The 25,317-nt window shown below is 41.2% G+C and overlaps 1 protein-coding gene across 1 annotated transcript; it reads right to left on the bottom strand.

Annotated features, from left to right (window-relative positions):
• Window positions 1-112: 112 nt before the first annotated feature.
• On the bottom strand, window positions 113-25,157 carry elmo3 (engulfment and cell motility 3). Its single transcript, XM_047596574.1, has 21 exons — window positions 24,882-25,157; window positions 18,959-19,069; window positions 15,453-15,493; window positions 15,250-15,322; window positions 13,666-13,716; window positions 13,204-13,373; window positions 12,341-12,440; window positions 12,092-12,243; window positions 10,999-11,077; window positions 9,963-10,013; window positions 9,752-9,874; window positions 8,738-8,860; window positions 8,542-8,646; window positions 8,325-8,433; window positions 8,110-8,246; window positions 3,783-3,946; window positions 2,632-2,744; window positions 2,446-2,550; window positions 1,416-1,495; window positions 1,260-1,340; window positions 113-1,178 (listed from the first exon to the last, which is right to left on the bottom strand). Exons 2-21 carry the CDS (start codon window positions 19,034-19,036, stop codon window positions 966-968), a joined length of 2,148 nt encoding a protein of 715 aa, XP_047452530.1. The 5' UTR covers window positions 19,037-19,069; window positions 24,882-25,157; the 3' UTR covers window positions 113-965.
• Window positions 25,158-25,317: the final 160 nt, after the last annotated feature.

Here is a 25,317-nt window from a genome sequence, read left to right on the forward strand (position 1 = left end):
AAACCGTTTATTTCGTGTGACGTCGGTCAGAGCGCATGATTCAAAGTGAAATTCCTCGCGGTGTGAGAGTGGCTGTGCTGAAACAAAATAACCCCACGTCCGTGACAAAGAAGGCAGAAAACACTCTCTTTATTTAATGTGGACCTGTGTCAGTTTTTTGTGTAGCTCCTTCGAGAGCGTCGCATCATCGCAACGAGCGCCGGCTACTACACACGAGGCATCGGTTTTAGAGTTTAAAAGAAGATTTGAAGACAGTTCAGGCAAACGGGGACGATCGTGGAGCAGAAAATGAAAAAAAATCTGACTGCTATTTAATGCAAGTCTGCCGTCAGTCGTCATCATCGAGCCGCTGGGATCCGTACAAAGAAGTGCTCACAGGTATATTACGCAAAAAAATAATATATAGACCAACATTAAAAACATACAGTTGTGAATGAATTAAAATGTACCACACTGTGAGGAAGCTGTGTGTTCTAGTTAATGCCCATTATAGAAGAAAATAAAACTAATGAACAGGAATGAGCACAGACGGCCTTCTGAGACAAAACAAAGCATGTATGGAAAGGTTATACATGCCTTTTAGATACATTTAGAAATATAATATGATTATAAAACAAAATTAAAGTACCATTACACAAGTGGTTGTATTGCATAGGGCGAGGAATTCAATTTTCCAAGTACCTGTTCTTTTCCACACACCTTAAGACGGTACAGGGAGGAGGACAAAGAGTGAGTGTGGGACTTTGTTTTTGTAGTTTCAGTCTCTTTCCACAGGTTTCCTCCGGTTTTTTTTTTTTTTTTAATATATAACTTGGATGTCCAGACCACTGAAGAAAAAAAATTTAACTTATAAAATCAGTGAAAATAAGTGCCTGGATGCACAGGTCAGATCTCACTACACGCACACGCGCGCACACACACACACACACACACATATATATATTTACACATTCACGCATGTCTCTCTACTGCTCCGTCTGGCTGAAGTCGTAGCAGAAGTTGTAGTTGCTCGGAGGCTTGGGGACGACCGGAGCGCTGTCGGGGATCGAAACGTTCTCCAGGTCCAGGAGGCGGAGTTTGATCTCCATAGACAGGAGGATCTCCAGCTCGCTGCGCATGGCCTCGCTGCTCATCTCCCGGCCCAGCAGGACGCTCAGGCCGTCCGTCCACAGGCAGAACTGGCACAGACAAGCAGCCGGTAAACATCATGTTCAGAATCTAAACGTGCACGGTGTTCAGGGAGTGAGGCGCAGACTCACGTCAGTCCTGGAGGGGGCGATGAAGTTCAAGCTGTACTCTTCTACGTCGTATGTGATGCTAAATGCTAGATCCAGCACCTCCTGCACCAGAAAGGCATTTGTTAATTAAGGAGAGGAGGAAGCGAGGATGATCTAAAGATGAGGAAAGAAGCTGACCTTTGTTTGTTTGCCTTTGTTCTCCTTCATGTGAGGACAGTCTTTACCCGTCAGCAGGCCTTTGATATCTGCTACTGGAACTGCAAAAAAAGGATTAGGTACATAAATCAGATGACAAATTAAGAAAAATATTTCAGTTCAAGCTGTATGTTTGTGTTTTTTTCTGTGCATCATGAGCCATCATGCCACCACAGTCTGCAGGGTTCCAGATGCCTCTGTTCAGGCCTCTGTTTGTCTGGCTTCCAGGCTAATGTAACACTACAATTCTAAAATCAGCTGCACATCAGGGGACATAAGGAGGTTAATTTCAACCTTTAATTTCATTAATGTGCAAGCATGATAGCTTGACATGAAGAACTACATGCAGTCTCCAGCTCCACATGCATTAGCTACCTGGAAGGTATCTCTATCTGGAGATGCCTTTGAGACTATGAGTGGTTTTCTGTTTTCGAATTTAGGCCAAAACTAATAGTAATTGTACAGAAGAGTGTTAGGGGAAAAAATTAGAGGAGGTAGATTTTTTTTCATTACACTCTACGAGAAAAAAGTTAAAAGTAAACCTTTAAACTGGCAGTACCGTATGCGTATGGTACCGCTGAAAGAGTATTGCTCCTTGATTAATAATTAATATTAAGAATTTAAAATTGCATTGTGAATTTTTTTCACTTATATTGCTGAAATATTATATTGGACTGTTGCATGTTATCAGTGTTGTGGATATTGTCACACATAACTGAAAAAAATAATGACAATTCAATTTTAAATTCGTAAAATTAATTATTGATTAAGCCCCAATACTCTTCTGCACTGTGTCGGCAGTACTAAACGTGTAGGTACTGCCGGTTTACTTTCTACTGTTTTGTTGAAATTTCAACTCTATTCTCAGAATTTTGACTTTTTTCTCAAAGTGTATGATGAAAAACAAAAATCTACCTCCTCTCATTTGTTTTCTCATGGGTGGCTTTAATACTCTTCCGTATAAATGACATATCCAGAAATTAATTTTCACATTTCTCCGGCTGCAACTTACTCTTCTCTTGCAGAGTTTCTATGGGTGGATTTTCCGTATCTTCCTCCACGTCGCCGTAGTGAAGCATTTTGTGATTGGGCGACAAGCGACAGTACCACAGTTTATCTGAGGAAGTAAAACAATGGCAGGTGGTTAGGCTGGAAAAGCTCCTTCTGCTGCTCTATCTGAGGCTGTGTTTGTGCCCACCCTGTCTGCGTCGGCTGCTGATCTTCCTGAACATGGTTCCCTGACACAGCCTGTTGAGTCTCTGCTGGCGGATCAACTCCAGCAGCTCTGGCTTCAGGCGCTCTTTGAGCTCACTGGAAAGAAAAACACTCCAGTTTTTAGACACGGTTAACTAAGCACGACATTTTCCTGACTACACTCAGTTCTTCTTAGAGGAGCTCTAGTGATGTGTGGATCAATTACCAAAATAGCGATACCTCTGATACCAAATCTTTATGCTCTAGAATCAGTTCTCAAATTAAAGTATCGATACTTTGGAGACTTCATTAACAGTGAAAAACCTCAGGTTAAACCACAACACAGAATATGAGCCATTTATGATGAGGAGGACAGAAGAGCAAAGGGTCAGAAGTTTTCATTTTATAGTAGTTATTAATAGTTAAACAATAAATTATTTTAATGGCCTTATTATTTTATTTCTTCTTTTAGTGTTTGAAACTGCATTTTCACATATTTTGTGTGATTGTGTCTCTGTTTGGTTTTTCTGTTGTTGGATTAGTTCAGCTATAAAGTAAATGAGGCCACTACCTCAATATATTTCTAAATTTATAATAAATAAATAAATTACTCTGATGTCTTGTCTTCTTTATGAAGCTATGATTTGAAATACACAACTTTTTTTTTTAGGTTTACCAGAAACACAAAGTATCAGTGTCAGATTGATATCGACGATACCAGCCTGAATTTTACTCAGTATCGGATGGGAAAGGTAATCAGTGGTATCAAACATCACTATTCTTTATCGTTATTTGGAAATAAATATCACAGAAAAGAGAATAAACATTCCCTGCAAGGACGAACCCCTAATGGGACACTAGAGCCCTCGTGCACACCGAGTGTCTAGTGACATGATAAACAGCAGGAGGGCTGGTTCTATAGGGGTGGAAACTATCTGCAGTTTTCAGTGGAGCAGCTAATCAGGTTATGTTATAGTTTAGACATTTTCTACAGTCACTATTTTTAACCAACATCTCAAGACTGAAACCAGCACAGATACTAAAAACTAAACTGTGTTATTTACTGTAGATTGTGCCAGTGTCCTGACATGCTGCTAAAACAGTGTGTGCACATGTGAACTGGTGTAAACGCCTCAGAGAGGCCTCGAAACTCACAGCACGGGCGGAGCGAGCGTCTCTTCCTGGTGCAGCCGCTCTGTCTGCCGCAGTTTGAGGATCTCGCTGTAGTTGAGGGCGTTGACTTTGTTCTTAAAGAGCTCCAGGGAGGTCGGCTTGCTGGACAACGTCCTGGTGATCTGCTCCCTCACCACTTGCATCACCTGGGGACGGACGCAAGGGGACAAAGGTTAGCTGGGGGAGAGACACAGAGACACAAGGACAAATGTTGGGAACAAATGTTTAGGTTTGTTGCAGATGTGTTTGGTTTTAAGTGGTGTTCAAAAAGAGGAATGAGTGTACTTGTTTTGTGTTTGCATCTGTATATGTATTATATCCATCATCCATGCAAATAAAAACCTACCCATTTAATGTTACTATAGCTTTTTTATTATATATACTGATATGTTAATAATATATAATAAGGGGTGGGACTCGATAAGTTTTTACTTCCTTCTACCCCGTTTTCGTGCATGTGGAAACAGTTTTTGCTTTGGATTTATTTATTTGTCTACTTATTAATCCACTTGTCCTGGTTTTGTTTGTTTGTTTTTAACTATTTTCTTATTTTTTTTTTTTACTTTGTTTCATTACTTACATGCTTGAAATAAAGACTATCAATCAATAAAGTATCAATTAATGTTTTATAATTTTTTAGTCATTGCTCTGTGATGTCTTAAATTTGCTCATATCTGAAGAAGGTCAGCTGTGTCTGCTATGTTACAGCCAATCAGGAACCCGTTTCCCTCGACTGGTTTCCACACAACCGAGCGCACAGCGAGGAAAAAACTGCGACTCGTGGATGACATATTGGTTAATGAATGAAACCCTAATCGTTAAAAATAAAAAAAAAATACACATTTACTCTGCCACGCAAGAGCAATCAATCATACTGAAAATACATCGGCACAAGCGCTTACTTCACTTCCACTTTTCTGATTCACACCCACTAGATAAAGGTCAATAGTCAACTCACTCCTGGTTTCACATGGTCAAATCACGCAGATGCCTCTAGTTCTCCATTACCCACACGGGAGCCAGCACATGATCGATACGCTTGTTAAAAACCGTGGCATCCACTAACACAAACCATGCAGAATTAGTACAATCAATGACAGAGAAGTGGATATTTCACAGTTTAAATCCACATTAAATATACATTAAATCCAACGTAAGGCTGTAAATGACTGACAGATTGAACTGCTGTGTCAGTTGAATGTTTTGTGTGTTTTCTGCATGACTTATTAAAGTGAGGCTCACGCTGAGGGGCAGAGGTTGACCCTGATTGACCTGAATCAAGAGCTTGGGGTAGCAGTTTAAAATCTATGGCTCCCTCGGTTGAAAATGGAAGAAAATCTATGTGAAAATCTATAATGTTACAACACAGGGCCAGTTCCTGTTTATCCTGCCAGATCTTGCATCTCTGACACACACTGCTGACCTAGATCATTTCTGCTCACACCCAATTCCACTGATTGTGAGCAATCAGCCAGGAAACTGATTTATAACCCACTCGGTGACGTTAACGTTGGAGAGTTTTGTGCTTTTACACAAACAACTGTACAACAAAAACACCCTAGAAACTCAGAAATATCTCAGTCAGACGTCTCTTGCAGGAGGATTGTTAAGGCGGCCAAACTGTTTACAACCAAAGTCTATTTGTTGCAGCAGTGGAAAACATACTGTCACTTTCCAGCATGTGAATGTGCAGGGACACAAAACAAGAGGCTGGAGTTTCACGCTTTCATTTCACCGCTTTGATCCTCGGAGCCAAAATAACCTCAGTGTCCTGAAGCTTTCACATGACACACGCTTCAACTCCCATGTTCTTCATCACTTCTGCTAGAAACCGTCTAAACAATTTAAAATTTGAGCATAAACGAAAAGGCCCAAAACATTCAAGAAAAGGCACAAAAACAATCTTACCTCCATTATTTCTCCTGCAGATCAAACTATTTCGACAAATCCTAAATTCCGAAATCCGCTCAACAAACGCGACGGTGATGACAAGCGGTGAAAGTGACGCAGAGGGACACGCAGATCACCTACATGACGGGAGAGGTGCAGGCCTTTGGGTGTTTTGTAAACAGACACCCTGATACTCTCATATACATGCACACCACCCCACACACACACACAGACACACACACACACACACATGTCCAGCCCCCCTTTGGCTCAACCGGCCAATCGGAGCGATGACTGGCAGCTGTCTCTGTTCCCTGATCCATGAAACCCTGCAGCATGTGCACGTGTGCTAAATGCGTCCGCTTGTGGGAGACGCCCGTTACAGACTGGATGGAGGGGGGTGTGTGCGTGTGTGCGTTTCTGAGAAGTATCGCACACATGTACTTTCACGCAACGAAACCTACATTTGCATCATCACATTTAACACCACCTCCTTTTCTTGGGTTTCTCCACCTCTCTGCTTCCTCCGCTCCAGCCCTCTCATTCTCTAACTCCGCCATTGTTTCCAGAGGTTTTATGTTCCCTCCTCTGTTGTTGTGTAATTACTGCTGATGCCCCGGCCGCTTTGTTTTCCTCATTTCCTTCACCCTCTCTTTCTGCCACTGACCACGCTTCCCTTTGTCCACCTAATGCCCCTTTGTCCTTGCCCCAAAGCACCCTGGGTAGGGGGGGCCGCGGGCAAAAACAAAAGGCCGGTCTGCTGGCCTGGCGCTCAGGACACCGGCCCGCTCCTGAAATGTTAAAAGGTCACAGAGTTTTACGACTACCAGGAGGGAGCTTTGTGGACGGAGGACGGTCCAGTGTGATGTTAATATGTGGATCAGGACAAAAGAACGAGCGCTCTCCCTTTCAGGACGTTGGGTTCTCAATATTTCTCCCAGACATGATCACTCAGCTGAAGGCTTGGCTTAATCTGTTACCAAATACTACAATGTGGTTGTAAGGTCACTGTGTGTCTGTGGGGGGCAGGTCGGGATGGACGCACAACAAATGTGCAACAAAACTCGTTTTGACTCCCACAAAGCTGCACAAATGAGGAGAGAAATTTAACTCAGTTGCTCATGTTTAGTTTGAATAACATATTATGATGCTGCTGCATAAGATGATAATCAAAAAAATTTGGCTAATAGATGCATTGTAGAAGTGAGACAGTGGGTGGATTTTGACACTAGTGCAGGGTTCCTGGAGGTTTATTCGTGGTTGGATAACACAAGTGTCAAATGCTCCATGGGAAGCGCAGAGTTGTTGTGACTGGACTTAGTAAACAGGCCAGCTCTGGCCGTAGCAGGCCAGGACCTGAAATGTCCCCGTGTCATCATTTTACACACACTGACAGTTGACGAGCCACTGAGCCGCGCTATGACAACAATTTAGCTCTCATCTGTGGAAGAGCAGAGACCGGAATCCACAGAAGTCTCACTTCTCCCATAACTCTGTGGCTGGACCTTCATTTAGCTCTCATTGCACAAGTCCATTAACACAGTAAAACTCTCACAGCTGGTTTGTTGACTACACTGACTAAATGCTAATATGTTCTATAGTTGTTTCTAGGGCTGGGCAGTATGACCAGAAATGGATATCACAGTATTTTCCAAAATTCTGAAGATATCAAGGTATATTATGATATTTTTTTCCATGTATAATCACGTGTTCACAACATTTTCTACTGGCTGACAGGGGAATTAATGCAGTAGATTGACTCAGGACTCATGGACTATTTTACTGTGATGATGAGTAAATATTGTAGAATAATCCCACACTAGTAGTAAAACAGGTTTGCATGGCCCAGTGTTAGCGCTGCCTGCTGATGTTGAAATCTATGGACATTTACAGCGGAGATTAAACTGATATGTTAATAATATATAATAGGAGATTAAACAAAAAACACCCACAAAAAAAAAATAGTGAAAAAAAAGAGTGAAATGTTATCATGATGAATTGAATAAACCGGGATAATTACGGTTTCTTTTATTTTGACATATTTATTCATATTTAAACTGCTACGTCTGTAATGTCAATAGCCGCAAGACTGGCTACCGTAATGATTGTAGTCTGGGTGCAACATATTTTGTTTTTTCTTCATAAAAGCTAAAATTGGGGACACTTTTTGGGACAACTTTAGACAGGGGACAGGTCATCCAGTCCATCTTTACCACGCCTTGCAATGACGCAGTGGCACCCTGTGCATTTAGAAGCGCTACACTGAAAATGGTCCAGTTGGAAACAGTGTCTCACATATCATATCATAACGAAAAATAATACCAGTACTCGGTATGAACCTGTATACCAACAAGCCTAAGTTGTTTCTGCAATTTCCTGAAGTGAACAGTGCATCAAGACGTGTCAAGTGTCACCGCACCTTGTCAAAATCCTCCTGTGTGGCTCTCATCTCCTTCCAGGTCTTGTTTAGCAGCTGAATACAGACGCAGAAAAGCTCGTCCATCAGCCGGTCCTGACTAAAGAAGATGGGGTGGTAGTCGGATCCAGTCTCTGAGGCTGTTAACAGAAGACAAATACGGCTTTAGATCGAAGTTTGACCAGGCTAAGGTGGGGGCGCGTCGGCGCTTAACTCACGTGGCTCTCCGATACGAAGAATTTCACACAGGATGAGCGTGAGCTGGATGCTGCTCCGGGCAAAGGGACACTCGTGTTTGTCTTCTCTGCTGCTGTTCTCCAGGACAAACTGAAAGAAACAAATTCTAAATGGAAACACTGCTAAAAAAATAAAAGAAGAACAACAAACTAAAATAATCTTTATTAAAAAAAAGGCTGAATCCTTTCGTGTTCTCACCCTGCTGTAGGCGTCAGGATAACGTGAGGCAAAATAATTCATGGTGTCCAAAGCTAAGAGACCAGGAGGCGTTCGCACCAAGTCCTGTCCTGGGTTGCTGTTGTTCTGAAAGTAAAGGATGAAAGTCAACAGTGAGGAGTAATAATGAATGAATGTTGCAGTATATGCCTGGATATGTGTCAGATATGCGTCTTACAGAGAAGCCCAGTTTCTTGAACTCCTTGGCGCAAAGCGAGCGTCGTCTCTCGTGGCTCAGGCTGTTCTCACTCTCCGTCTCAAACGCTGCCTGCCGCAAATTGTGGAGGATGTCTCTCTGTTCCTGAAGCGGCAGCAGAAAGAGTGGATGTTAGAGTTATTAGAGTTTGTTGAACCTAAAAGACTTATTTAATCTTGTTTTTGCTGTATGTGAAAATTTTCATTAATAATTGAAGTTAAATTCTGGTGCAAATCTCGATCTGTGATCACTGGGGATTTACAGATTTTTAGCTATGAAACATATTAGTTATTTCTTTATTATTTCATTCATTGATTAAAACAAAACAATTCAATATAAACACAAATGTTGCCAAATCTGAATGAAAGGGAGCAGAAACAAGAATAATCTTATATAATCTGCCCTTTTACTCCAATTTACAAAGAACTTAAATTAAAACATAACAACACAAATAGCAAAATAATGATGATAATAATAATAATAAATAATAATAAAATATAATTTTAGTTCATTTTAGTTCCCAAGATACAATTCCATCATACAAACAAAAGAAAAAAAATAAATGTTTGTAGACCTTTCATCACTACACAATGACTAGGACAATCAACCTAACATGTTTTGTTATATGTCTTAAACAAACTGGCTTTAATATATTAATATATGGCTTTAATTTTTCTTTTAATTGTAAATTTTGATTTGGATTCTTTGGTTTCTTTGTTCAGACTGTTCTGTAAACCTTTCACAGAAACACAACGTTCCATAAGTTTTTTTTAAATCTCTGTTCATTTTAAGTCAAATCTTTTCTGAACATTGATTGGTAACATATTTTCTGAGCTTCAAAAATAATTTGCAGAATACTGTAATCCACTAATTCTTGGAATTTCAACATATACGATTCAGCAAATGTTTTAGAAATGAGAACATCCAACCCCTAAAGAGATAGAAGGTAGTCAGAAGTTGTTTTATCTGAGGTACACCTGTGGTGCTATAACTCACCTGGTTGTAACAGTCCAGAGGTGTCCTCATGCGAGGCTCCAGGTGATTCAAGGTAACCGACTGTAGGACATAAAGGTAGTGTGCCATCTCATCTTGGACTGCACCAGAACTATGGATGATGTTCTGAAAGAAGCGACAACACAATTTTCTATCAGCATTTATTCTCATTCACGACAGCTTAACAACTGATGATCGTTTTAAAGTAATTTACCTTATAAATGTACTGACGGAGATTCTTCTTATTCAAAAACGCAAACATATCCTGGAAAATAAGAGGACAAGAGACATGGTGTTACACATGTGGTGCAATGTGGTGTTTCTAACAAGGGGTGGCGGTATGGTGTCAGTCAGTGCGCGGGAGGAAGGGCCGTGGGTGAGACTTTGACCTCCGGTCCGGTACGGGTGCTCGCTGGTACGTGCATCTCTGACTCAGCCACGTTTTGTTCGTTTCCACTAAATTGCTGATAAGAAGGGCGGATTTGTTGACCTAACCTAAGTGTGAGGAAGTGTGTGTGTGTGCGTGCGTTTGTGCATGTGTGACTAACAAAGAGACGAATGGGCTGAATGAAGGAACTGTTGCTGTACAATGAGAGAGGAGATGCAACAGAACAGAGGGGCAGAAAGACTCAACTGTCTATAGAAAAGCTGACATAACCAGACAGAATGAGAGACGCTGGTCATTTACCACAGGGTGGAAGAAATAATGTGACTTGTATGGAAAATAATGTATTGCATATCCCTTTTAGCCTATGCAATCAATGCTTTCCATAATTTTCTGTATAGAGTTTGGATGAGTTGTATGTCATAGCACGTAAATAAATGATTTTCTTAGATATCATGACATGCAATAACGCTGCCTTATAGGAACTACTGTCTAGAGACAGTGAAAGTGAGCACTGGCATGAGACCGTGAAGCCGTTCCTAAATAAACTAACCACCCAGTGCATCACTGCGCCGCAGACTTCTTTTAAAAAGTTTCTTAATCTGAAAATAAAGCCAAAGAACCCAGCACAGAGGCCATCAGTCCGCTAACCAGCATAACACTTTGATCATTAGGCAAAAGGTAATGCAAACAAACAGTTAAGATTTTTTTTTTTTTGATCCTACCTGCCCGTCACTAAGATATGTAAGGCATATAGCACTCGTGCAAAAGTCACCACAATAGTGGTGCTCGTCTGCACATCTAAGAGTTACGAGAAAAATCAAATGACGAAGAAGTGTGTAAGTAAATAAGACTTTGGAAGCACCTGTCGATCTGAGTCTCCGGCTGTTTGTAGCAGAGCCATCAGTAAGGCCATTGCTTTGGTCTGTATCTGCTGATTCGTCCTAAGAGGAGACAGAAAGAAAAGATGAAAGCATAATTTAAAGACACAAGTTTCCTGTTCTATGGATGTACACAAAGATATGATTCTCACTCATATACTACTTTAAGCCCATCTGTTATTTATATAAAAAAAACTGTTACAAAGACAATGATGCTACTTATTACTGACGACACGCAAGGTGGTAGTCTGTCAGTTCCTGTCACTTCACTTAGCAGATAACGTATTTGTAGCAACACGTTAACATGCAATGTACATGCAATGCAATGTGTTTTTTTGTTTGTTTTTTACCCCACATATACACACACACACACACATATATATATATTCATGTTTCCATATTTATTTTATTTTGTATTCATATTTTTCTTGATTTATTTGAATTTGATTTTTATTATTATTTATACTATATATTTTTTTCTCTTTCCTTCTTTTTCTTTCATATTTTTTTAATCTATTACTTAACTTTGTATCTTTGTGTCTTGTTCCTATCTGTCCCCACTATTTGACCCCCCCACTGCCCTTATATCCACTATTGGCAACAACTCCATCTGATCAGCAACAACAACAACTACACTGGACTTTGCATTGCTGCACAACTTCATCTGCACATGTATTTTATATTACAACTTGTATATTTTATGTGTATTGTATTATTTGTTTTTAGAATCTATGCTGATGAACATCTAGCAGGAGGATTGTGTCAATCACCAATCATTGTGTACATTTACATTTCCTGTCTCGTTTCTTAAAAGGAATGTTCATTGCTGTACACTGTCCCTGCTTAGATAAATACATTGAAATATTTTACATTCTTCTTTTATTTCAGTCACTGAGATTCTGATTCTGTGCTGCATTCACCGAAAAATTGTTATGTAATTTAGAGTTTCACAGAAGCTGCTAATCTGCTTAGCAAGATCAAGGGGAAAACATTATTACCTTTTTTCAATGATATATTGAAAAAGTTTGAATTTCACATGCATTATTCACAAAATTTAGGCCCCAGTCTGTTACTTACACCTGTAGGTGAGCGATGAGCCTCTCCATGGTCACTTCCTGTTTGACCTGCAGGAAAAGGCTGTGGCTGCTGAGCACCATGCTCTCCAGGATGTCCAAGGACACCTGCTGTATTGACGCATCGGTCGGCTTGGCGTTGACAAAACCCGCGATCTGAGCCGGGAGAAAGACGGAAGAACGCGGAGGATAAGAAGAAATCAGGTGGGAACCGTCAGAGGGAATGTGGCTACGGATACTGATGATACGGAACCTTCTTGATGAAGACGGAGGAGAGGTTCTCCCAGGAAACTATCCCATGATCCATCAGTTCCATGAAACCAGTCAGGGTGTGTGTCATGATCACGTTGCTCCTGAACAATGAGGACACACACAGAAAGACAAAAGACAAATATTAGCCTGTTACACACATAGAAATATAGAAATATGCACAGTTGGAGTCTTTAGTGTAAATATTCACAGTAATGGTCTGTAACAATACAATAAATACTTCTCAAATTTATCAAGTCAGCTCTGAAATCAATGATACGTCAGTAAATAACAATTCTTTCTACAGAATATAGCGTAATATTTGTTGCCCTAAAACATCTGCAGACACACCCTCTCTGCAGCTTGGGAGGATTTGCTGCTCCATGTGGAGTGATATACACCGATCAGCCACAACATTAAAACCACTGAGAGTTAAATGAAGTAAATAACATCTTGTGATGAATTCAGCGTCTTCCTGAGAAACTTTTGGATCTTTAGCATTTGGGTTGATGTTACTTAGACATCAGGCACCCCCCAACCCCACAGCAATGACTTGATGGGACAAACCTGGCCTTGCAATTAACTAGGTCCTAACTGATCTGAGGCCCCTCACCTCAACCCATACAATCCAAGCCCCCGCCCCACTAAAATCATCCTGTTACCAGCCACCACAGCACACCCTCAGAAGGTCCACGTCTATTCTCTGGTGAGTCACAACTGTTTTGGAGGAACAGTGGAAACCTACATGATATTAGGTCATAATCTTATACCTGATTAGTGTACATCTGTGGAAAAGCATTCCACCATAGACAAGGAAAAAATACTAGCACACACACACACACACGCGCACACACACACTGTACTAACTCGTTAGAGTCCTCCACTATTTTGACTAATAAGAGGTGTCCGTTTCGGCTGATGAACTCCTGAGCAAAGGTCACGTCTGTGGAAACACTCGCAAGCTCCTTCAAGGAATCGCAGCGCACGCCGGAATCTGAGCTCTGGATCCCCTTGTACAAATCCTCAGCACAGCGACCCTGAGTTTGACGAAACGCACAAAGAGGAAACACATATGCTCACACACACCGCACTGAAAAAAAATCACAAAAAATCAAAAATGATATTTTAGCTATTCTTTAAGCCTCGGTTATTCACAGCGCTGGTCACGTGATACGGTTTATTTGTTCTATTTTCGTGTATGAGGCAGATTCTTTTGTTTAGCAGAATGCAAATGAAGGAGTGGCCTGGTAAGTGAGAGGCTTATGACTGAACGAAGCCGAGAAGAAGGAGGTGAAAAAGTGGCCGAGGGCCTGTTGGTTGCAGACTCACCGGCGCCTTGGTCAGACGCAGAATGCAACCGTTCTTGATGTCCAGGCGATTCTATGACAGACAAAACACTCTCAGACCCAATTACACTTACACCACAAGGTACGGGAGGTAAGGTGCACATGGATACAATTAGGTTAGCCACACACAGAGCATACATAAAGTACAGCAGAAAAAGGAGCGGAGATTCATTTGTGGGTGGCTGACACGTAAATACAAACACATCAACATTAATTACTATTAATTAAAAACAAGTTTGGCTCAAGACTAAAAAAAAAGAAAGTCAACTTGATAATTAATGTGTGCAGTTCTGTTAAATGAGTCTTTTTATATAGGTCACGTAACTATAGGAAGCTCTGCATCCTCTAAACAGAATATCTTTATCTAAGTACACTCCCCCAAAAATTTTGGGGAGACACTGATACTGTATTTCCTACTAATAACAATGCGTTTATTTCACAGGGACAATAGAGACAAAGATAACAACACAAACAAAATGTACTGAATAAGCTTAATCTCTGAAGCTAATTTGTACCCAGTACATGGTTAAGCTTTTAAGTCTTTGGGTAAGACATAAAGATCTGGATAAAACCGACGTTTGTGTGTTTGTTTGTTTGTCGAACACAAAGAGGCAAATCGGTTAAAAAAAAACATGTGTACGAATATATATAAGAATACAGATATCATGCATATGGTATGTGACCAAAAGAAAAGTTGCAAATCCAACATGATTAGCATTCAAGACATGCATAGTATTGGAACTATTTAGGAAAAAAAATGTTCTTAAATCTTAAATCTTAATGAGTACACGTCGGAGAGTCGATGCAGACTTCCATACCTTGAGAATTTTTGCTTTTACTGCGAGTAAAACTGAGAGACACGCTGCTGGCGATGCTTCTATAATTTAAAGTCGCCGATCATTTAACCTAAACAGAGTCTGTTTGTGAGGATATCATCAAGGATATTTGTGAAATCAGCCTGCAGCCGAAAGCAGGAAATAATCTGTATCACTTTTGTAGCGTGTGCAATCAAGCTAAATGCTCCACAAACTCACCAAGAGGCAGCTCTTAAACTGAAACATCCGCGTTTAACCACAAACCGACTTCAAAGTCTGAAAGTCACCATCCTTCCACCAAGTATAGGAGTGACTGTGTTTCACACACACCACTGTTATGATAGTCTCACTGAAACGCATTAAAATACATTACGTTTGTGATAAAGGCGCTGTAATGACTTCTACAGTCCTGTCTGTAGTATAAAGAGGGGGAGGGCTTGCAGCGGTGACCTTTTTTTTTAAAAAAAAAGTGAAGTTCCAGCTGCTTCTCTTAGTTTCTTTTTTATTACTTCTCACTCACTTCTGATAGTACCAATGACATCATCAGACCTGGGCTTCCTCTTAAATTAAGTGACTTAACATGCTTTTGGACAAAGCGGGGATCCTCTTATGTGCTGTAGTGTGTGTTATATGAAGATAAACAACATTCTCATCTTCGACAAGGAAACATCTGGCAGACAGACTTGAGCCGGTCGCGTCAAGACTGATTCGGTGGTACAGATGGAGACAATTTGTGAAGACGTTTGACTGACCGATTCGGTGATGTACGTCTGCACTCCATCAGCGTACTGCAGAGCGTAGTTATCAGGACCTGGGAGATTCCAACTACACAAACACACACACGGAAAGAGAAATAAACCATCACAGCAACGCATACAGCTGAACGATAAGGGTGTCAAACATTAACTACGATGTGAGAAAGCCAAGTGATCCCCATCCGCCAAGATTAACTTACCCGTCGCACACCTCCTTTATCACGGCCGACAGAGGCTTTTTCTGCACAGATACAACAAAAAAAAAACAGCATGTAGTCAAACACACACACACGAAGCCTAAAACAACATAAGAACACACACACCTGCTGCTTATAGTGTACGCAACAGCAACAAGACTATTATCAAAGTAAGTTCTCTGTCATGGAGCTAAACTCTTGCTTCAGTAATGATATGCTGTTATGGGATCACGGCACCACAGCTATGCGCTGGCTGCAAACTTTGTTTGCTGAGAAGAGGAAATCCTAAAGCTCCCCAACACTTTCTGAACAATGTTACTCTCGCTGCCCAGAACCCTCTTTGGACGTAAATAAAAGCCAGACTACTTCCATGTCTGACTCTCAGCTACCCGCCTATTAGTGGTCAGCCCCGCGGTTACCCAGTCAAAATGTCTTCAGGTCCTGTGGTAGACCCAGCGGATGGTCTGTTATTAGTGGCGGACAAGACGGTCAACCAATCAGACGTGTTTAGCGAAAACGTTTGAGCCAATGGGAAGTTTTGGAGAGATTATTCAAACCCGACGTGAATATACACTGGCAGTCAAACGTTCGGACGCACCTTCTCATTCAGTTCAGTGAGAAGCTTTTGTAAGTTTAGTGGCCATGATTCTCTTGCGTTCGTTAAAATAAAAGCCTAAGGATGTTGGTGACGTTGTCAGTAGTGGTGTCACTCCGGTTGTGATGTATTTTCCAGGTGCTTAAATAACTAGAAAGTCTGTTAAAATCCACACGTCTCTCGCTGTTCAAACCTGCTCAAGTCATGAACAGTGTGTCGCTACCGTGACAGACACACACAGTTGTGGTCTGGTATATAGTTTAAACTCATGAGTAGTGCTTTGCGCAACGAAGTATAACTTCCCCAAAGTTTCTGAGAAACACATGGAAATCTTCTTCACACAGTGGAAAAAAGTGAAAGAAATAAAACCGGAGGATGAGTATGGATCAATTAAGAGTTATTATAAAGAAATAATATCTATTTCATTGTAGATTTTTAATTCCAAGCTCAGCTCAATTTCCTGTTGCAAAATATTGTAATTTGAATCAAATTTGTCAGTGAGAAAATGACTCACTTTATTCACTGTAAAATTCAGTGTCAGTCTTGATTGAATTCAAGAGCAGTGCTGCCACAATAACAACTGCAGCAACAAATGTTTTTCCTGTTGCTGCTCTGACTGGCATCTGTGTAGCCTCGATAGGTAAATAACTAAGAGACTGGCTGAGAGATGTGAGAGGGAGTTGACTCCATCGCTGTCATTTAGGAGAAATTACGAAATGAATGCATCATCGAGAGAAAAAAAAAATCCATTATTGAGTAATAACCAAAATATCAGAGTAAAAAAAAAAAGCACATTGTAAAAGCTAATGTGGAACGAAAGAAAACTAGAGGTATTTCAAATACATTTTAGAACTTGTTTATTTTCCATTGAACACTTTAATCAGGGGTCTTCAGCGTTTTTCGGGCCAGTGCTGTATATTATTATTATTATCATTTTGCATTTAATATTAAGCTGTTCAAATAGTACACAGGTTCAAATATATATATATATATTTTTTTTTACTTCAATCATGTGCAACAGTAGGGTGGCAGTACACAAACATACCTAACTGGTGTATAATTGACTTATAGAGTAAATAAAACAAAGAGATCCATTCTGGCCTCAGTAGCTGGCTGATGGGAGCTGCACTGTTAGCTTCTCTTCTGCTATTACCGCAGCGTGGGTCTACGATTTCACGTGGGGACTGAACAGGCTCTCAGAGTCATTGTAATATGCAGCCTCGTGATTGGCTCAGCAGCGATAGGGGAGGGGGCTACTTTGTAGAGGAGGCTTAGATTGACAGGTCCAGTGTGGCGCTCTGTGTGAAACGCACGTTCAGACAGCTCCTGTATCGCAGAATGAGTGAAGTGTTGACTGAAAGAGAACGTTTTCTGCCTCCATTTATCCCTTTACTATCCCTTTATCCCTACTCAATGTGTACTAAAAGAAGTTTAAGCTTGTGGGGGAAATTGTGGGGCCAAATTTGAAAAATATATGTAGTATATGTATATATAATATATGCAGTACCTGTGTGGACCCAGTTTGCGGGCCCCAATGTTGGAGACCTATGACTTAAATTACTGACTCGAGGCTGTCAAACGCAGTGGGGAGGATGTATACAGCAGACCTGTGAATCTAAAAACCAACCAGTGGCATCACATAATCTCCTTGCCAGCCTCGGCAGTGACGTCGTTCGTCTATTTTTAATATACCTCGTGCTGCAGAAGCTGTATCAAACCACACTAGTAAGGAAGTGGGGATCATCACCTTCAGTAAGCATGTGCCACACAAACAACCAAAAGCAGCCAAAAATATCTTTGTCTTTTGCCTTTTTGTGTAATTGACAATTATGTCAGCCTTAGAAAACTAACAAGTGTCAGTTTTCTAATTGTCGTGCAAACTCACAGTTAAGCAGGGAATTTCAACTGAACTTGAAATTAGTCACTTCCTGAGTTTGGCTATAAAAAGTCTGATACTGACTTTCACCTTGAGCACCAAACTCATTAGCAGATGTAGGGCACAAACACGCACGCACCCAAAAAACAATGTTCGGTGATCTAAAAAGATCACTGCATTTTAAAATAGGTCAACTGACATGCTGATAATACTGGCATGTAAAAACAAAAAAACATAAAGCCAGAGTTGATTTACTGGGTTTAGAGTATCTATTTATGTACATGCCCCTCTGTGGTCACAGATAGTGTTTTGTCCTAGTTTGTGAGCTTAGGAAGTTCTACCATTAACACAACTGTCAAATTACGAACCATGTCTTTCAAGACAATAGGCAGGTTTAGGTTTCGATGATGAGATATATACTACAAGTTAAATAATGACCATTAATGGAGATAACTTTTTGTTCTAGTTTCTCAACTGAAGCAGCAGCTTGCAGTTTCCGATAGCAGTAGTATTTTAAGATGCAAAGCACATACAAAAAAATACCTATACATACATCATGCAGCCATGTGAGTTTCAATTCACCGTAAAATTGAATAGAGCTTACTAATGCACTATTTTACATTAGTTAATCATTTTACAAACCAGATGAATAAAACTTGTTGTATTTTTAATGTGTACGACTAAAAATGTTTGTACGTCGTGGAACAAAGTCCTCCTGCAGGTTTTCAAGCCACAGACCTCTTGACCTAACGTTCCTGTCCTGGGGTCACTGTTTGTTAAACTGAGAACAACCCTTCAAGGCTAGGGCTAGGTCTTCCAGATGAAGCAACAGACTCAGCTAAGGGCAATAATGTCAGAGCATACAGCTGCTGACTAGAACGAACTCCATGATCTCCAGTGTTGTTAGTGTCAACCAAAGTAAAAGATGATTGATAAACATTTTAATAGATGTTGCAGAGGTTAAAACGTGCATCTGTGTGTGTGTGTGTGTGTGTGTGTGTGTGTGTGTGTGTGTGTGTGTGTGTGAGCATGTCTTACCTGATCCAGTTGTATGAGCTGGGGGTAAGCCCCAGGCATCTGGATAGCTATCTTCACTATGTCCTTCTGCTGCGGCATGTTGGCGCCACTTGACTCCCCACCACACTTTAGCTGTTGGTTGAAGAAAAAAAAAAAAAAGAGTCACAAAAAAGACACTAGATGATAGATTAATTACTCATTACCAGAGGAGAATGGCGAAAACCTCAAACGCACAAGTGACCCACTGGAGACACAATGTTCTACTATTACCAGCCAAGCAGGTGTATTTATACATTCACCAAGCCTATGCGTAGTGCAGTTTCTGCTACAGAACTCAGCCAAAAAAAAAGAAGAAGAAGTGCACCATATACAATATTTTGTAAATCCAGATTACAATCTGTAATCCTTTTTAACTCAGTGTAATGGTGAAGCAACAGTATATATTGGACCTAGACTCCCAGCAAGGGCCAATATCTGATGCAGCACATTCACAAGCCTGTAGTCCACCATTGATGTTGTTGTTGTTATGAGACGTCGGGGGCTGGAGGGTTGAGGGATGAGCGTATTCGTATCAGGTGTTCACACGTTCTGTACAGGCTTCGCATTTTTTTTTTTTCCACCCTGGGACATGGGTTCATAAAGGTGAAGATTTGAGTCACAGATCTGTCATGGACGGCCAACAGAAACGTGCAAGACTTCGGATTCGTGTAAACATGGCCTTGATCACTTGGGACACAAGGGGAGACACTCGTTTACATGGACGTGAAAAAAATTAATTATCGCCTTAATCCAACTTTAACTGGACAATTTACGCGCATATAAACACGTTACTCCGACTAGATTTGGAGTTCTCCTTATTTGATTAAGACACCCAGACAATGCGATTAGAAATTGATTTTCTCTGGCATGTATACGCTTCATTAGACTTTAAGCGACTTTAAACAACGCATGTGCGTTTGCGCCACAACCGCTGTCTTGGCATAGGACCACAAAACAAAAACATCCAAGACAGCCAGTTGCAGAAGAAGAAGGTAAACAGAGCCGGTAGAGGAACCACCTGAGGGATAGAGCGCATTTGATCTGCACCATAAGTAGCACACACATTATGTAGCAGATTAAAAATGCCGTACTATCATCTATCTTGTTGTTGTTTGCCTCATGAACGACTCTTGTTTATTATATGACGTATTAAGTCAACTGAAAAGGGGGCCATATTAACCTGCTGACAAGACACATATCGCCACCTAGTGTGGAAGAGGAGGACATGTTCCCGACGGTTATTCAATTTTCTCCGTTGCATGTAAACTGGGACAAGGACTGCAGTCAGATGTTAAATTTGAGACTTAAGTTTTCAGGCTAAACTACAAATCTGTTACCTCACAAGGGAGCTTGATTCTCACAGAATTTATGAGATCGCAAGATCACATGCCAAGCTACGCTAAACCACAGAAGGGCTGACCAACCAAGTCAACTGAGGAAGTACTGGCAGCTATGGGTGTGTTTGAAGTGTGACAACTAAGATTGTTTTTATACACAAGTGTTCATGATATACGGGAACAGTTGTTTACCAACATGCTAACTGCATAGCTAGCTATACAACTGCTTGCTAGGTTTCCAGTTGCCTCAGACTGCCATATCTCCTGCTACACTAGTTTGAAGTACTCTGTTGACAGACAGATGATTCATCTGCTAACTTTGCAAGATTTCTTTGGGGGGGCGGGAAAGTTCCTGCCTTTTCTAAAACTTTCCACTCACAACTTTATGTGTAGCAAACTACTTGGCAAATCTGAGCACTAACCTTGTGTGAAATATCTCATAAATCGTCAAAAACACGTGCTTTGACAGCAGCAACTTGGGCTACGCTGCTGTGTCGGACGGATTCATAATTCACCGATTTTAAAATGGTGGTGTAAGCGGACCCACCCTGAGAGCCTCTGTGCCTCTGTGTGAGGTGAACGGACAAGCACAGTCATCTCGTGAAACGCTCTTGGCCAACGATCCCACTATCGTTTTCAATATGAAACTGTAGAATGCTGTGTTCCTCTTTTACTATGTATTTATGGTGCTCTGAGAAGGCTAAATACTGTCAGCACAAGCATCACTCTTTCTTCTCCCACTTCCCAAGTCGAACATGCACACTTCCTCCTCAGCCTTCAGACAGCATTCCCAGAGGATACAGAAGAAGCTGTTGTTGAGCTCCCAACCCTTCCCCCTTCCTCGTCCTTCTCCGTCACTCCCTCGCTCTCAGCACATGGAAATGATACAGTCGGATTGAAATTCTTTGTACGTTCATGAGCCGACGATGAAAGAGGTCAAGCTTGCCTTGCGCTTGATTAATAAACCCCACCCTGTGGAAGTGACAATGGTGTCGGTTGTCACGTTGTCACTTCCAGTCTCAAAAAGAAAGCTCTCAGAGTTCATGGCAGGTTTCAAAGCGATACTCCCACTACTGTCAAAACAACCACAAGATTTTACTGTCTTCTCACCTCAGTCGCCCTGAAGCAGCACCTTTGCTGATAAAGGCCGCCTACAAAGCGAGAATGAAAATGACACCGTTTCACTGCGGACTGATGATTGTGATCAACAAGCAGATGCAGTTTGTTTTCGACAAATATAGATGCAGCAGATGGAAAGGAAAGCCAGAGCCCATGGAATCGTTCAGCTGTTTTGGTGCTGGAGGTCAACTTCCCTCTGACAGATAACAGAAAGTGTTGTGTAGGCTTATGCTTTAACAGATTTGTAGGAATGTAGGTTTATTCGGGGGCAGCTTAAGAGTCAGCTAATTCGAGGGAAAACTGAGGTTAACGCCGTGTCAATGTTTTTGCAACAACGAAAACCACCGCTGGGTTCTTAAGCTGTCTGAGCTGTATGATGATGAACGTGAAACTGACTGCTTTGGCTGCACTACAAAGAATGAACGCTGTGTGTCCGACCTATTCTTCACAGGTATTTATTAATAGTGACACACACACTTAGTTTCTGCAGCAGCTTTGCCAAAGTCAGTTTCCTAGAAGGCCACCCACTTGGAAACTGAAACCTAACCTGGATAGAAAAGTCAATCATCCCTCAATATTTGAGTTTCCCAATCAGGTTTGTTCTACTACTACTACTACTTAATGATAAGCTTCACGAACGTAAATTAGCAGCTTTGGTTATTTCAGTCTATAAATCTGCATTTGCCTTTATTCTTCTGAGTGATTTGAAGTAGGAGTGGTTGGAGAAGTTTAAAATTCAGCCCTATTATCTGAATAAATTATCTGGCAGTTTGTGGCCTTCCTTAGTTAAGCAGCCAATCAGTGAAGCCACACAAACCCGCTGCAGCAAAAGTTAATTTAAGAGGGTAAACACACCTGCTAGACATCATTCACATCATTTAATGTCCCTGTGAACATTTTAGCGTGCAGTCATTAGCATTTAGCTCAAGGTCCAGCCATGCTTACGTACACAGAGCTGCTACCACAGCCAACCTTCTATTCGCATAGATTTTAAATGAAGGTTTTAACTAAATAAGGTGATTTTGTGCATACTTTAAGGCCGAGGCCTTCAATGTTTTTCAGGCCCCCACTGACCCCAAAACTGACAGCGAGATTAAGTAGGGACCCCCTATGTACTATTATGTGTTCTATATTAAGCTCGGCCTAGTGCTTTTTGTAAATATACATTATTATTATCGTCATTTTGCATTCAATATTAAGCCAGCCCTTAGCCCTTTACAAAAATATGTTGGATTCACGTTAATGTGTATTTAAAGAAGTTTAAATTTGTGGAGGAAATTTTTTTTTTAAAAAAGAAAAAATTAAGAAAAATGTCAAATCAAGCAAAGATTTTGGGACCCCCCTCTAGTGCCTTCGCGGACCTCCTAAGGGTCGCGGACCCCCTGTTGAAGACCCATGCTTTAGGGTGACACTTTGATGCATGAACATTTTGAGAAACTGCAATTTCGCTTGAGATTTTTCTTTATTTGCAGCATAGGGCAGATGATATCATCATGACTATTCTGTGATTCATAAATTCTGAACTGTCCCTTGGTCCTTATCAAAACGCCAAGATTATTATTACACCCTCTGAACTCTGAAACAAAAACATTTCCCGGGTTTCCTTGGTGAGTGTTTCCACAGTTGACAGCCTTTCTAGGGCACTCCACAACCCAGCACTGAATAAGATTATATAACAGAAGCCCCGAAGAAGGGGGGCTGGCAGACGTAGCGAGCCACCTTTGGTTAACAGTGGAGCAGAGAGTAAACTTTTGTCCGGGAGAGAAACGAACAAAGTCAGACAAGCTCGAGTAGAAATCCGAGACAACTTCCAGCACTTTGGTTTGCTCGTACCGACGACGGCGCATTATTAGGCTGCATTCATCATGACCTGTCTGTACATGCTTCAGGCCTTGTGTAACACTCAGCAGAGCTCAGCTCGCCCCGCACTGCTGCTCTCAGAGATGAAAGATAAACTAAAGACACTGCTCAGACAATTGGCTAACTTCCTCAATATTGCGGTTACACTTAATAGCACTGATGACTGTTAATACCTGCTGACAGGGATACAGTGATTAATTATTTCTTAGTCCCCTTAGATTTCTTCCGAGAAGCAGGACCACCAGACAGAAACTGAAACTGGAGTTTTTCATCAGTTTCGGCAGTCAAGCTCAGCATTAATAGCTAACTAAAACTTAGAATTTTTTTTATCTCGGCCTCCGGAGAGGTTAACCACCAAAAGTGTGTGTATCAGTCAGTGTCTGTGCTTGTCTGTGCCTGTTTGTGATGTCCCCTGAATTAAGTATGTGGAAGCTGAAACCACACCTTCTCTCTGTGTGTGTGTGTGTGTGTGTGTGTGTGTGTGTCTTCTTTAAACAGAAGTGGAGGTTTTAGTACGCTAGTCTCAGGGCAATGATTACAGTTTGCAGATAAATGATGCAGGGTAACGAATAATATCACGTCGCACGGGTGTAATAACGGGCATTAAGAGATTAGGAGAACGGGGATTGCACCATGCGACAGATGGAGCACGCCATCCGAGCGCGCTCCTCGCTACTTTTCTAAGATTGTGCAGACTATTAACTGAGAAACAGATTTAACGGCTTTCTTAACATGTGACTGTAGTGGACTGATGAAGTGGAAGATAACGAGCAGTAATATGGGAAGTTATGACGGCTTTCATTCAGCTGGGCGTGAATGTCTGTCTCTATGGTGAATACTTTACTCTCCATGCTGCATGTCACACTCTGATCAAGGTAGGTCATTCAGGAAATTATATCATATCAAGAGTCGCCCACGTTCAGCCGTACTCGTCACCATCTATGAGCGCGTTGCTTCATTTGGGCTTAAAACCACAAGCACGCCCAGACCTTTTGTTTGGCCTGCAGACCCAGGGAGTGTGTCTGTCTCAGACCCCCCTGGACTGACAGACAGACCCCCCCCCTCCCACACTGTGGAAGTGTGCATGTGTGTGTGTGTGTGTGTGTGTGTGTGTGTCTGTGTGTGTGAGAGAAGGGGGAAGCTCTCAGCTGCCTGAAATTCCTGACCTGACACTGTAACACACACTTTGTACACCACATTAAATAAAATACACTGATTTTCCACCAGAAAGACTGAAGTTACACCACATACGAAACCTTTTAAACAGTGACTTCTGCTGAGATTTATTCGAAAGAAAAAAAAAAAAACCTTGGCACACATTAAAACTGTATACTAGTATCAGGCATGTGTATTATATATTTAAATAGTTGACTTTGAAGCACATTACCTAGAAGCTTAACGCTGAATAGTTAGTTTAGTTGCAGCTGCAGTTTAAATCAACCAAACTTACTTAAGTGAAAACAAATGTTAAAAAACGGCACGTTTAAAACGTGGCCACAAGCAAATCTTTGTGAAAACAGTCAGCACAGAGAGTCGTGAAAGAAATGTGAGTCAGCTGCACAGCTTTTTTTTTTTTTTTTTTTTCCTACCTGGTATGAAAAGACAAGTCGAGGGCTACTGTCCTGCAGGAACCGCCGCAGTCGGAGCGAGAAACATTTGCAACTGTCCTTTTTTTTTTTTCTTCCCTGCCCCTCTCCAAAAAGGAACAAAGTTAGTCCGGAAGCGTTTTTCCCACCCCTCAAAGTAGCATCTGAACTTTTAAAGGAAAACAGGAGAAAACTGCCTTCAACGAGTTTTCAGGGATTATTTAGATGACTTAAAAAGTTCCGGGTTGGCCGGAGTCGTTCAGTCGGTGTCAAGCGTTGACTGTGGAGAAAACTGCTTCCGGTTAAGGTTTTTAAAAATAATCCTCTTCCTGTTTAATGTGGTCTTAATAGAGAGGTTGTAATCTGAAAAGTAATGCTCAACACACGAAATTAAAACTGTCGCGGCATGTGTATTAACACATTATTGTAAACAAATGAA

Source organism: Mugil cephalus, chromosome 10 (genome assembly GCF_022458985.1).
Source record: "Mugil cephalus isolate CIBA_MC_2020 chromosome 10, CIBA_Mcephalus_1.1, whole genome shotgun sequence".
In the NCBI taxonomy this organism is placed as follows: domain Eukaryota; kingdom Metazoa; phylum Chordata; class Actinopteri; order Mugiliformes; family Mugilidae; genus Mugil; species Mugil cephalus.